General features: G+C 38.2%; 1 protein-coding gene across 1 annotated transcript; it reads right to left on the bottom strand.

Annotated features, from left to right (window-relative positions):
* Positions 1-7655: 7655 nt before the first annotated feature.
* On the bottom strand, positions 7656-15435 carry LOC139445763 (death domain-containing protein CRADD-like). The gene is made up of 3 exons (XM_071226975.1): positions 15374-15435; positions 13149-13473; positions 7656-11336 (listed from the first exon to the last, which is right to left on the bottom strand). Exons 2-3 carry the CDS (start codon positions 13471-13473, stop codon positions 11017-11019), a joined length of 645 nt encoding a protein of 214 aa, XP_071083076.1. The 5' UTR covers positions 15374-15435; the 3' UTR covers positions 7656-11016.
* Positions 15436-15455: the final 20 nt, after the last annotated feature.

Below are 15455 nucleotides of genomic sequence, written 5' to 3'. Positions count from 1 at the left end.
ATGCTACAAGCAATGAAGTAAGCTATATAAAATATTAACTTAGACAAAGACATTATTATTTTTTTTACTTAAGAACAACATATGGCCGTTATCTGTTGACCAAAGCCAATCTTTAAGAAAACACTTGTTTCAATTGACAATTACTTCTGGTCTTCTTGATGGATGGAAATTAAAACAATCAAATAATAAGCGTTTGGACCAGACTATGAATGGATTGATCCTCGATCAACAGAGTTGGGATATTGGTTGTTTTTTTAACTGCCATGGGTTTGATTGTGTGTTGATGATTGTTGTGTGTGTGTGTACTTTGTCCGGAATGTTATACAGAATGAATGGCAGACTTTATAAATGTGAGTGCGTTGATTGTTGGTGATAATTTTGTTATATAAAATCTCAACAGCTTCTGTTTTGTCCTAAAATTCCCTATACGATGAATGGACTGTGACATCACACAACTCGTTATAGCGAGAGGAATCACACGGACGTCTGAAAAGTATGGTTGGAAAACTATTATCCAACGATAATATAGTCTTATATATACAAATATTTAGAAACAGAAAATAGGGTTACAAAGTTTCTTATTTTTAGGGTCACAAATTTTCTAGGGATATGAATTCATTTGGATTATAAAATAACCGCAACCCATTAATATTGGTTTCAAAATATTTGGATGAGATGTTTCAATCACGTTATTGTGCCCTTGTAGATACTTTGGTTTTGATTACTCTTAAATGACTCTTCAATGTTTTTCATTAACAGGTTTGTCATAATGGAAGAGGCTCATCGGGAAGTGATACGAAGAAACTGGTTATATTTGTTGGAAAAAGTTATCATACATACAGGTGTGACGGACTATCTGTTTCAGGAGAAGGTACTCTCCCAAGACATGCTGGATTTGATTGACAGTAAAGCCATAGCAAGACAAAAACTTCACGAATTCTTTAACTTACTTGTAAGAAGAGGTCCCGATGCTTTTGAAAAGTTTCTAACTGCGTTGCGTACCACACAGCAGGAATTTATAGCAGATAAGTTACTGCAAGATTTACAGTCACCAGTTTCAATGTCTGGTGTTGAGGCAGATAACCTTTGTTGACAAATGTTTTTTACTATGGTTACTTTGAGAATATGAGCTCAAATTTGCCAATTGCTGGGACATCTCAGTGACCTTTGTTATTCATGCAATTCAGTTGTTCAAGTGTCATACCTTATCTGAAGGAGGAATTGGAAAATCATATGTCGGCAATAGTTATACATGTACCAGGACCAATACTTTTCAAGGTGTATTCAACATGTGGCATATTTCCTAGATTGAAGAGGAAACAACAAGTCATTCGATCACGATTCACCAGGACCTTCTAACCCAGGTTATTGCAAAAACAGTTTCCAAAATGCTTTGTCCACCCCATCTCCCCGAGGCAAGGGAGTTAACTGACTTTAAAAGTCCAGTTTCTACCCTTTCTGAACTAGCAGGACTTTCCAGGTTTGATTGTAGCGCCACCAGCGGTGATTTAACAAGTTAGGTCCCATCTACGTCCCTCCCATTGACAAGTCAGATTTCACCTCTCATATCACTTGCATTTGCTTCAAACAAAATGTGGCGATCTGATCAATAATCAAAATCTTTATTGTAATGAAACGGGTCTTACCCTGTGAGGTGCATTAACTCACATGAGCAAGTTGATTAAAAACAATAAAAGATTTTCAAAATATCCGTCGATGCCCATGCTTTGAAAATCCTGCAGCCGACAGAAGTCTGCACGTTGAAATCCATGTTGTTTACAAACTAGATCGTTAAACGATTTTGATTGGACTATGCATGGACTCGTTAGTGGAGTACTGGACTTTTTGGTTGGTTAACGCCCTTGCCTCACGAAGATGAGTCCACCCCTGTAGCAGAGTAGAGATGTCAGCATCCCGACAATCAGCAGCAAGTGACTTGGAGTCCCAGTTTGAATCCCATTCTACGCATCCTCTTGCTGTGACATCACATCAGGAATTAGATTACTCAGATCATCTCCAGATGCAGACATGGTGTTCAATGAACCAGCGCTGTTACTGGAAAAAGACAGAGGTACTGGTCAATTTGTATTGTAATGGGTGGCCCCAGTGTATCAGTGCCAGTTCCAGCCTATTTGTATCAAACTGTCACTGGAACCAAGGTCAGGTGATTCTTGAGTATCCAGAGTATTATGTCTTGATTCCATGACCGGGGTCTGATATGACCCCAGTGGCCACATGTTTTGAGTGGATTATTGAAGAGGATTGTTGAAGAGGATTGTTGAAGAGGATTGTTGAGGAGGATTGTTGAAGAGGATTGTTGAAGTGCTGTTCATGAAATGTGACCATAGACATGATCAAAGATACACATTGGTTGTAGTAAGTGTAGCTCCAATTATTCAGTAGTTGTTACATTTCCGTACTGCTTCTACTATTGGGCTACAGCAGTAGTGGATCTTAGCATGCTTTAAGTAAATATGAACATTTTTATAAATGTGTTTTATTTATTATTATTTTTTATTATATTCAGTTATTCATGGGTACATAGCATTGTGTTCATAGTTTTCGTAACATATCTGTCATCAAACAACAGACCCGTGAAGATCCAGGGTAGATCCCATGCTTGCCGTATAAGGCGACTGTGCTTGTCGTAAGAGGCGACTAACAGGATCGGGTGGTCAGGCTCGCTTACTTGGTTGATGCATGTCATCGTATCCCAGTTGCGTGGATCGATGCTCATGATGTCAATCATTGGATTGCGTGGTCCAGACACAATTATTTATAGACCGCTGTCAAAAAGCTGTAATATTGCCGAGTGCGGCGTTAAACAAAAAACAAACAAACATCAAACTGCATGGTGAATGTCATGAGTAAAGTGTACAAAATGTAACATGACTATGAGTTACGAGATAGTGATAATTTTAAATCAGTCGTCTTGCTTTTTCCAGTTTTTAATTCCAAGTACATCAAAGTCTGTGTTATGCAACACTCAACTGTTAAATCAGAATATAATGTGTGCGAACTTCCTGCCATTGATCCTATAGCCATATTGCCAATAGCTGTAGTTTTATCAATACTTATTTTTAAGCCAGACATTTTTTAGAACTCACTTTGTGTACTTAGTGCATAATTTAGAGAGGTTGCTGAGTCGTCTAGAAATAGTTTGGTGTCATTTGCATATTGACCTGCATATAATGTGCTCAGTTTCACCAAGAACTATACCTTTTATATTTGTAGCATTGTTTAATATCATTAGCCCCCTTAATTCTGCCGCGAAAAGAAACAGACATGGAGAAATCAGATCTCCTTGTCTACATCCCCTATCATTGTGAATAAAATTATAACAAGTGACCTTTTCTACTAGAAGTAGAGTTCGAGATCAAGATATTCATCCATTTTTGCATACAAGTACCAAAACCAAATATATCTAGAACCTTCATAATGAATCATTTAGATAAACCTTTCTTATATAATCTTTGTTTCAAAAATAATGTCTTGTAAGAAGTACCTACCTGGGATAAATCGTGGCTAAGGAAAATCCAGTGTCTTTTTTATCCTCTTTGTTATACAACTGCTAATAGTCTTATATAAAGCACTTAAAAGAGAAATGGGTCTCAAATGTTTTAGTAACGTCTAGTAGTAGCACTGTCAATGTAGCTCCATTCTTACTGGAGTGGGTTTAGGTCTGTTCAATATATTTCCACCATCGGGATATAGCTGCTGTGGATCTTAACATGCTTACAGCAAATATATATATTTTTATAGATGTGTTTTATTATTATATTGATTACATTTTATACCTGCATTTGCTCAGGATGTGTGAATGTGATGCGTAATTAAGTGCAAAAATATGAAATAAAAGACTACTGTAAACCATTTTGGTCTCTCTGTACAATCCCTTATTTCAGTTGAAGAAAGAAAGCAGCAAGCTGGTAGTGTCATGATCATGTGTTGGAATAAGATGAGCAGATGAGCTGGAATTTAGTTTATTATTCCTGAATAATTATGAGGCCTGCAATTATTTAGGCTAAGCCATACACCGTGTGATTCATTCAGTCAGTCAGTCAGTCAGTCAGTCATTCTTTCAGTCAGTCATTCATTCTGTCAGTCATTCTATCAGTCAGTCAGTCATTCTGTCATTCATTCATTCTGTCAGTCAGTCAGTCAGTCATTCTGCCATTCATTCTGTCAGTCAGTCAGTCATTCTGTCATATATTCAGTCAGCCATTCTGTCATTCTGTCAGTCAGTCATTCTGTCAGTCATTCTTTCATTCATTCATTCTGTCAGTCAGTCACTCCCTCATTCTGTCATTCATTCTATCAGTCAGTCAGTCAGACAGTTATTCTGTCAGTCAGTCAGTCAGTCATTCTGTCAGCCAGTCAGTCATTCTGTCAGCCAGCCAGTCAGTCAGTCATTCAGACAATACTGAAAGGCCACATGTCCATAATACTGATATAGTTGTAGTAGTTGTTAACTTACAAATTAGATTATGAGCAACAGAGCATGGTATTTTATCATGGACAAGTGAAATGGACAGCTATAGATCCAGTGATGCACTTTGTAAACCACTTTTGCTCATCATTTGTTGGCTCGTAGGACATGTTCGGGTAATGTGTGAGTGAGTATGGTTTTACGGCGCTTGATGTTGAAAACTAGTAACCTTGAGTTGTGTCCCTTTACCAGGATACAGTGATGCATTTCAGCACCATCCCAAAGCTCCTTGGTTTCACCGAAGTCTGAACATGTAACCAGTTGTGTGACTTGGAAACATGCTGTGATATAGCTGAAATACAGTTCAGTGCGGCAATAAATCAAACATACCTGCTTGTCTTATCACACTGATGTATGTGGAATTTCAGCTGCAGCACTTACATCCAGAATTACAACACCAGATTTAACTGAATCAATTTGATTGAAGCTTCACGTCTGCCGCTGCGGATGTAGGATCCACGAGTGTGCACCCCTCCCACTGTTTGAAGCATGATAAACATATAAACTGATAAAAAACTAAAACTAAATCATTTGGTGATATGTTTTCAATAATAATACCAAATAACAAATCCAAATTGTTTTGTAAATTAATTTGTATTCATTTAACATGTTTTATCAGTGTTTATGTTAGATCAGTACCAGATTTCTGCGATTCCTCAATTGCAGAAAGATTTGCCCTTTCCCAGGTTGATGGTTCACAACTGTTTATTTGGTTACATTCTAGTTTGAACAAGCCCTAATAATGAAAACACTGCCCGCCCTCACTATATTTTCAAAAGTCATTCCCTGAGAACCAATTCTTTTAATTTTTTTTAAGCCTTATTGATGGGGAAATGGTTATGTTTTAACCGCAGAAATGTGCAATTTTAGCTGCATAATTTTGGTAATTTTAGCAGAATTCATATGGGACTGGCACCTCCCTTTTCCAAAAAAACTTTATCCTGGCTTGTGAGTGAGTTGTTCTAATCTCAATAAACAGACGCAATAAGAAGAGCTTGTTTGGTCGCTTCTTACTAAGCCAGCATAGTTGGTGAGGCCTCCTCTCATCACACCACAAGCTTAAAGCAAATATATATACATACCAATCTCATTACATACATAAAGGTACCTCAATATGCTCAAGATGTGGTTCGACTCCCCATTGTGTCCCCAGTCGTCATACAGATACACACCACTAAAACAGTGACAATCTCATCATACACACACGCACAAACCAACATGGCTAGTGAATCTGTGTGAAAACTCACACTTGCCCACGAACTCAACTTGTCAGTCAGTCAGTGTCATATATTACCAGGTTATTGCATCTTGAGAATGAGTGAGTGAGTGAGTGAGTTGGGTTTGAACAGTAGTGAAAGGTAAGCCTGAAATATGATGTAGATCTTGGATGTTTACCACTTTGGTGAAACCCATGAACACAGGTATTGTGCTGAGAACACAGAAACCAGGTTGAACCAGGATTCAAACCCATGATCAAGGTTACGGAATGCAACTCTGCACACCGATTTGAGGCAACTGAGATGACTGAGCAGGATAATGGATGAAGTTGGCACGATGTAAAGCTGGGACCAGACAAACCAATGGTCAAGAGGGGGAGAATATTTATACAGGATGAAACACAATCAGCCTCGTCATAGCTCACTGTCAGTGCTCAATGCGTTTGATTACACATCATTCCTACATCAATTGTAAATACATACCGGTACATGTTTTGCAGTGTACCTTATACTTTTAACCAACATATCAAGCCATGGGCTGGTTCCAGTCCTAGGGAAACAGGTCAGTTCCGAGATTAATCAGCACTCAGATTACATCCCACAAATGGTGCGCTATGTCTGGTGGAGCATATCCCGGAGGTATGCTACATATTGCTTTGGGGGTCATGCATTTGACTCGTGTATGCAAAACTTATGATTGTCAAAGCTGACAGTTGTCCTTCCATGGTCATCTTCCTGAGGCAAGAGAGTTAACTGACTTTAAAAGTCCAGTTTCCACCCTTGCTGAACTAGACTGGAATTTCTGGGCTTGATTGTAGCGCTACCAATGAGTAATGTCCCTTCTAAGCCTCTCCTATGGACCAATCCGATTCAATCACTTGCATTGGTTTCAAACAAAATGGCGGCACCTAGTCAAGAAAATCTGAACAATATTCAAGATCTATATTGTGATAAAACGGGTCTTACATCGCGAAGTGCATCAAATTGTACAAGCACCTTGATTAAAAACATGAAAAGGTTTGGAAAACATCTGTTGACGAGTTGGCGGTGCACATGCTGTGCAAATCCTGCAATCGACCGAAATCTGCACAACAGTTTACGAACTGGATTTTTATTTCGTTGCTTGATTTTGATTGGACTACTGGTATGCATAGACTCGTTAGTCCAGCCTAAATGTAACTCCATAATACAAGCCTAGTTCCGCAAGGGTGCAAACTGGACATTTATATTCAGTTAACTCTCTTGCCTCTGGAAGATGGTGGTCAACATTGGGTCTGGAGATGGGGCGTTCACCCTGTTTTGAAGAGTACTATTCACAAATGTTATAGACAATTGGGTATACTAAAGGTAAATGTTCAGCAACATTATGAGTTACTCATTTGGTGATATACACAACAAAATTACACAATTACTGAACATGAATTATCAAATCACAAAATACAACAACCCTTTTCCCCAAAGCTGTATAAGTTCTTGGCTTAACACTCCTTATGATGTCAAAGAAGTTGGATGCCTGTTGGATAGTTTTGTAATGACATACTTTGTTTGTTATTTTATGCCGCACTCAGCAATATTCCAGCTATATAACGATGGTCTGTTAATAATCGAGTCTGGACCAGACAATCCAGTATTAGACATCATGAGGATCAATCTGCACAAAAAGGGATGACATCCATCAATCAATCCCACCCGATCCTACTAGTCGCCTCTTCCGACAAGCATAGTCAGATATACGGCAAGCATGGGTTGCTGAAGACCTATTCTACCCTGGATCTTCATAGATTGTAATGATCCACTACTACATATATGACAAATAATAGATGTTCTTTTATCAGGTTTATTTACAGCATATTTTCAGTAAAAAATAATCTCACAGGGGATTCCATGTCAGAAAAAATCCCCAGTGACCCTTGTCCTGAGAGATGGTAAAGTGGATTGGGTGGTTTCGTCTGACCATACCAGTCTCTACATCATCTGCCGTCTGACCATACCAGTCTCTATATCATCTGATGACGGAATGTAAGGTGAGGTGGGGTGAAATTGGGTTTAATGTCGCGTCCAAGATAAGTGCACTTATAGAGCAACATGCATGCACGTGTGTGTGTGTGTGGCTGCTTGTACTAGTCCGCACTGATGCCGATTTATAGTGCTAACATGAATACCCCACACAGACACAGTATACTGACTCCTAGCCGACCAGTCCTTGTTTTAGCCCCTTTATGCCGAGCGCCAGACATGGTAACAACAAGTACCATCTTTTAAAGTCTTTTGGTATGACGCGGCCGGGGATCGAACCCCGGACCTTCCGCTCTCCGGACGGACGCTCTACCACTAGACCACGGAGGCGGTCACGGAATGTAAGGTGCAAACAGGAAATATGGAAATACACAAGTGCTGACTGATGGAAATGAATAAGGGAACTATTAGTTTTAGACTAAAATGATATGCTATCATGGGTTCTGGCTTTGTCTACCCAAAACTCGTTGGAAACAATGCACACAAACACACCTCAACATTTGATTCTGACAAGTGTTGAATTTGTATGTGCGCTATTTTAGCAGTACTGACAGTGACGCTTATTTCCCATATATTTCATTGTTGCCTTATTTCTTTCCATCAGTATACCATGAGTAACAGGAAACATGCTGCGTCCATATTGTTCTTGATGACAATTGATCTGATTTATTCCAGAATTCATGACAAAGTTATACTACAACAAAGTCAAACCAAGAAATTACACAGGAAAACTTTTCACTTAAGATTTAAAATGTCACATCAACATATGTGAACTTAGTAAGTCATTGTACAAGATTAATCGACAAACCTGTTTATATCATTCAACAGGATTTATCAAACACATACACGAATGCTGATACAACTTAATTTTGTTTATCCGACATACCTGTTAATCCGACATAATCATATGCAACCAACCATGTCGGATTAACGGGACTTGACTGTATACATGACCTCATCAACAAACAACTATCCATTAGTAACATACACTTTAACTTACGATGATGATGAGGATGTTGATAATTGGGTCAACAACAATTTTCTGACTGAGCAAGTTTTCTGGTGTCCATTATAATGCATGTAGTGTTAGAATCAACTGATTCTCACTCCAGATGATAAAATAGACAAAGTATAGAATAATATTTGACAGAGTTCATGAGATGGATGATATTATGTCTCAATTATTCTGATCCTACTAAATATGCTGCTTGAAACATGCATCACAATCCGTTAAAACGATGCACTCTCTGCAATGTACCAAACTGCAATCGGTGATTGGACAAGAGTCTTCTATAATTTACATCATCGAATAATCAGAGCCAGTCTATAATCATCTATAATCATCTATAGACAGACAGACAGACAGATCTATTTCGTATATGTGGCCACGAGGCCAATAGTACAATGAAATTTTGTTAATGATTTTGTTAATAATCATTAATAATCATCTACTGACTGGCTCTGAAAATTTGAAGGTTTGTTGCTGCACAATGTTTTGCAGTGAGTGAGTGAATTGGGTTTAAAGCCGCTTTGATCAGAATTCTGTATCACGACATTTCAGGTTATTGTGGGAGGAAAGCCCGAAATGATGCAGGTCTCAGACTGTTACCAAAAAGGTGAAACCCACGAGCACGGGTATGGTGTTGACAAACCTAGAAACATAATCAGGGCAAACTTGGTATTATGGGATTCGAACCCACGATCATAGGTTTCTGACATGGCCAGGGGACACAACTCTGTACAGCAAATTGCAGACGACTTGCCCATCCATGCCCCCATGCAATGTAAATCAATATTATATGTGTAGTTTGTCTACAAAGGCACTGTTGTCACTATTGCTAAAGACAGTTAGGCTACAGCGGCACCACTTAAAGTCCAAGAAGTTCTAACACAAAGTTGCAACTCTGGGATCCATATATGGGAATAGGTACAAAAGAGAAATAAGCAGGCATTAGGGGTCAAGGTCATGTCTCACTGTTCCCGGGTAAAACATAAGTCTAACTTCAAGCTTATAGAGTATGATGCAAGTCAGTCATTCGTGCAACAATATCACAGTTAATTCATATGGACAATCAACTATAGCCATGGTAAGTATGCAGCATCTGCAAAACACAAGTATAACATGGATCATTTTTAAAACAGAGCATTACATAAGCTACATGCATAAAAAATATAAAGGGGGTCATTTGTACAAGTATCAAAGTGGAAAACAGGAATCTGACTGACATCTTATAAACATGATACACCTTTAACCAATCATTCATTGTACACTCCCCAGGTAGACGAGAATGCAGTTTGACACTAATGACTTTGGTGTAGTGGGTGATCTTTCTTAGAGATCTAAACATCTTAAAAAGCATACATATAAAATGTGACATTCCTTCTAAAAACAGCGTACTTTGAGAAGTTCTGTATGCATAGTACACTGACCAAACTTCACTCCTGTTTAAGCCTGCATCTTTGTCACTCCTGGAGCATAAATTTCATAAAATCTCATACCATTCTCAGCTCTAGCACTAAGCAGCATATACTCTTCTCCTCCTCAGCTGAAATCAAGCGACTTGGGGGTTCCTATAATACTTGTGCATTTACTTGTAGAGTGATTTATGTTTGACCATATGCAGAACGTTATTTCAGGGACTGCATGTTAGTCTGCCTGCGTATAACAGTTCAGTTGGCTGCTGAAGCACACTAAGCAAAATATGCTTGATTGTACATGGTATAATATCTCTATTCCAATAGGATTAGTAACCTGGACCCATTTTCTAAATAGCTTTGTTCTAAAATACTAAAATTAGCTCTCCAATTTACTAACAGTTCTTTCATGATTGAAACAAGTGGCGATTATTAGTTCTTGTCTTGTTGCGTTCAATCTCAAACATGTGAACACGAGGTCTTCATCTAAATACATCTCTTCCAGCTAAACAGCTGATGGTATATCCAACAGTTTTCTAATTTGATGTAAACAACTTTACTTTAAATATATCAACAAATGTAGATGAATGCCACACTCTCAGTCAGAGGAGTCATTTTGATTGGTTGTTAATTTCAAGTTCATGAGTGAGGGAAGTCCTGCGCTAAGTTAGTGATACGACATATAATTTCCTGGGGCATAATCTACAAAGCTAAACTATCATAGATCAAAGTTAATATATCAGGGGTTAATGTCGTCTCAACGCTAAGATGTCTTTGTGGAATAGGGTCCCGCATACTAGAGGATTTGCAGGGTGTTAATCATAACAGAATAGAAATACAATACCCTGCATTACCAAGGATGCACTCCTGTGCCATGTGTCAGTGTGAGTTTAGCACTACATGCTTGACAATGTCCCAGTCTATAGTGCATTTGTCCTCGCAGGCCCGCAGTGCCTTCACAAATGCCTGGAAGGTGGCTCGCCCAGCCTCGCGCTGTTTCCACTTCAAAAACACATTAAACATCTGCATGTAAGGTGTCGGGGCAGATAATTTGGCCTGTTCAATTTGGGCTTTGGACAAATTAAGTTCTGTGGCGATGAATTCCCATCCATTGCCAAAAGCCTGCACCATCCTGCTCAACTCTTTCTCCTGGATTTTGTCTGTCCTGCGGTCACCGGAAACACTTTCAAACCAGTCCGCTGAAACAACACACAAGTGTTACTTTTAGAACAAAAGAACCAAGAACAAAAGATGAGTCACATATGTCCAACTAACTTTATGTAAACTTTCAATAGTTTCTGTGGAGAATCTTACAAGATATGATCTTTAAAGTAAAATTTCAGTGAAAAAAAATCATCAAAATCAAAATCCAATAGGGCCGTCACTAAGAAAGATATCCAAAAAGGGCTAAAACAGTTTGATGTGTTATGTATGGAGACAATTCTCAGAAAGTTTGAAAGCATTTCATGCTGAGGATCCAAAGGAGATAGGATTTGAAGACAGGTACCCAAAAAACACTGTGACAACCTTGAATCCAATATGGCTGCCAAACCGCGTGACCAATGACCAAAGTCAAAGAACAAAAAATGTCAAGGAACTAAAGCAGCAGATACAGGCAAGGTTTGAAAGTAATTGGACAAGCAGTTATTATATTTCTAGTTCTGGTACAAAAATCAGCGGAATAATAAATAATAAATAATAATAATAATAAATTGCACGATTACAATAGGGATCTACAGCCTTTCGGCTTGGAGGCCTAATAATAATAGCAGCAGCAGCAGCATATATAATCCGAAAAACAAAATATGCACATTGAATCCCAAATCTAACCATGCTAACTACACATGAACCAATTTTCATCATATATTCAACAAAAATGATTGGCCTTAAGACATGTAAGAAGTTAATATAGTCTTAAAGTAAATATTGCAGAAATGGAACATACATCATATATATGTTAAGACCACTACTATCAGAAAACATGTATCAAATTTCTGACATTTCGAACAAAGTTAGAGTAAAAGCTAAAACAGCATGTGAAGTTTCAGCTTCCCTAGTCCAGTGGTTTTGAGAAGCTGCCAATGGATGCCTGACAAGAAGACCATACCATAATCACACTTGACTTTCAGTCAGGTGATCTAAAACTCAATTGAGTTTAACGCCGCTTTTAACATTATTCCAGTTATATCATGGCATGTCAGCTTAATGTGGGAGGATGTGATGCAGGTCTCAGACGTTTACCACTTCGTTGAAACCCATGAGCATGAGTACTGGAGTATGGTGCTGACAAACCTAGAAACATAATCAGGGCGAACCGGGATTCGATCCTACAATCATAGGTTTCTGGCGTGTCCAAGGGGTACAACTTTGTACAGCAAATCACGGCGCCTTAGACAACTTGGCCACCCATGCCCCCCTCATAAGGAATAATAACTGAGCAAATCTGTAGTTGTTGTTTTTAAAAATAAATTCACTGAGAATGTTTTGGGGGTGGGGAAATGGGTAATGAAAAGACCTTGAAACTCCTGTCGAGCACAGTCACCCATACAGCTCTCTTCCATCAGTGCTTCAAATTTTTAAAACGAAGTTCAGTCACAATTTTCTCTTTTTGTGTGAATATTTTGAGATTAAGTTGCTACAAATATGTATTTAACCTTGAAGCAAAACGAAATGTTAATTCCTTACACTTAAATTAGACAAGGGGAAACCCTGATAGGAACAGATAAGCTAACTTCGTTCGAAAAATATACTTATATGAATATCAACAATGTTTTTTTCAACAACAAAGATTTATAAGGTACTTTATTTGCCGGTCCCCAGGGTCTGGCAGTCACATGAATTACCGGTCTAAGCATAATTTAACAGTAAAAAAACTGGTAATTACCAGTAAACGGGAACTCTGTGTGATTGACTGAATATCATGGGTAAGGATCAAATATCAAACAGTTTAAGAGAAAGGCAACAATGGCCTTAACTCTTTCATTTGATATAAATATAATTTTCATTATTACCTTCCGCAGCTTCAGAAAGGAGGACAGTGTTGACGAGAATTTCCGCAACATGTTTGTATCCAGCATCTTTAATTGCATCCAAAAACACTGTATAACCATTGCGACCTGAGTTGAATAATTTAGTCAGAAAGACTTCAATCCTTTTACTTCGTATATTTGGCATGGCATTTCTTACTTCTTCCATGTCATCTACAGAGAAAATACCACTCTGAAACATCTTATCAACTAAATCTTTTCCATCAAGTTCACTTTTAAGGAGTTCATAGTTCAACTGTAAACGTTTCTCATCCTCTGGAGGAAGTCTGCCTCTCTGCTGAGTTGCCATCTGTGAAGAAACATACACATGATAAACACACGTCACATAGAAAGTTAAAATATAGTTCTAGTACATGATTACTGTACATGGTTCATATTCCGACCAAACATACATTTTATATTTTTCATTCATTATTTATCGGAGCACCTTTAGAACACAGTACCACAACTTCTTGTGAGGATGATCTCTGCCATAGGTCACTTGTCTCAACATGCTCAAAGACAGTTAACCAGTTTTTGTGAGAATCTATCAAACTCGAACTCGTGACCTTCAGATTGTTAGCCCAAAAGCTAGCCAACTGAGCTATCTCCACATTGTGAAACCTAGTGCAAATTTACCAAGCCATGCCTAGACGTTACGGAACTGAACGGAAAGGGTTGAGAGTTGATGGACACTTACAAAGGTTACAGGTAGGCATGGGATCTTGTGACTTTAGTCTACAGAAACTCACGAGTGATCTTGATGCCATTTCATAATCTACAAGATACTAAGTGGCAAGGAATGAGCCAATATTGCGGGAACAGCTCCTAGCGTCAGACGTTGAATTCACGAGTACTCATCATGCTCATGAATGACTATGTTAATAATTCAATGGTTGATTTTGTCACAGAATTGTGTGGGATAGAATATTGTCAGGATAACGTGGATCATAGTAAGGAACTAGGAAGGTATAGGCATGACTTCTGACACTACAAGTGAGAGTCAGCTTTTCAATCATTACAAACGAAGCGTAGGTATAGTGAGTGAAAGTGGCTTAGGTGGAAAATCCATGACAATTAAGTTTCCTGTAGCCAAAGCTTTGACGTCAAACAACTTCATCCTTTTCACTCGATCACTTGAAGAAAAAATGCAAATGAAAGTAAAAACAATAAAAACATGCTTACGCATGTGCAATGTCCTCATATAAATACCTAATAATGTGCATTCCTGAGCATAATAATGAAAACTATCAAATCAAAAAAATAAAATATCCATATTAGTTCCCATTTACAATCCATTCATCAACATGAGTCAAGAAAAAAACGAAAAAATATGTAAATTGAACATATAAATGCCTTCATAAACTGGTGCCTGTTATGAACATGATAACATGCGCCACCGCAGGCTATATTTAATGAATGAATATTGAAAACTCTCAACCTCACTGAGCTTACTCAGTGAACTAGTATGTAGATATGACAGATCACTGAGAGGAGCTTATGCACACTCGATGACCTGTGACGCCACAGGGCACTGTTTCGTCGGTGTATCTGGCAACAAATTATCACAAATTATGTCAAGGGTACTATGACATGTTTAAAATGTTTGTGGTACTGTATTCTAAAGGTAGGCATATTTATCTACCTAATGTATATATTCTTAGTAGAAGTTAGGATCAGGGTGTTAGGTGAAGGGATCTAAATAGATCAGCAATATAGTTTGTCAGCTGATTAAACATGTTAAAATGGTTAAGCGAACTGACATTTGCAGAAAACCAAGTACGTTCACAATCATTACTGTGTTTGACACATATCAATATCACATATCATAAAAATACTAAAATATCTTCCCAATATATCTTTCACCATGACAACACCCGTATGTCAGAACATACAGAAAACTATCGTTATTGATCATGACAGCTGATGAATCACAGGTCCCTGACTGGCAAACACATGTTGGAACTACCTCGCCTTATCTCTGAGTCACAATCAATATAACGTACATCTGGGGCAGATATGTATATTTATATATTTCCTTACAAGAAGCAGGTTTGTGTTTGCTGTAAGGTTATCCGGTTGTTCCTCGCTTATTATATCGGGTTCTTCGACAATATGTGACTGATCGTCTATGAATTGATATACAACAGTTGGATAAATATTGCCCCGATATTTACATATCTACGCCTCCTTGTCTTTCACAAGCTTACCTTTCAAACGTTCAATCCAAGGTAACATACACGGGTCAGCTGAAGAAACCGGAAGCCAGGTGCTATGGGAGCGGTTATTATA

This window comes from Haliotis cracherodii, unplaced genomic scaffold (genome assembly GCF_022045235.1).
Source record: "Haliotis cracherodii isolate W230 unplaced genomic scaffold, xgHalCrac1.p SCAF_6, whole genome shotgun sequence".
Classification (NCBI taxonomy): domain Eukaryota; kingdom Metazoa; phylum Mollusca; class Gastropoda; order Lepetellida; family Haliotidae; genus Haliotis; species Haliotis cracherodii.
This window is presented reverse-complemented; position numbering and strand designations above follow the sequence as displayed.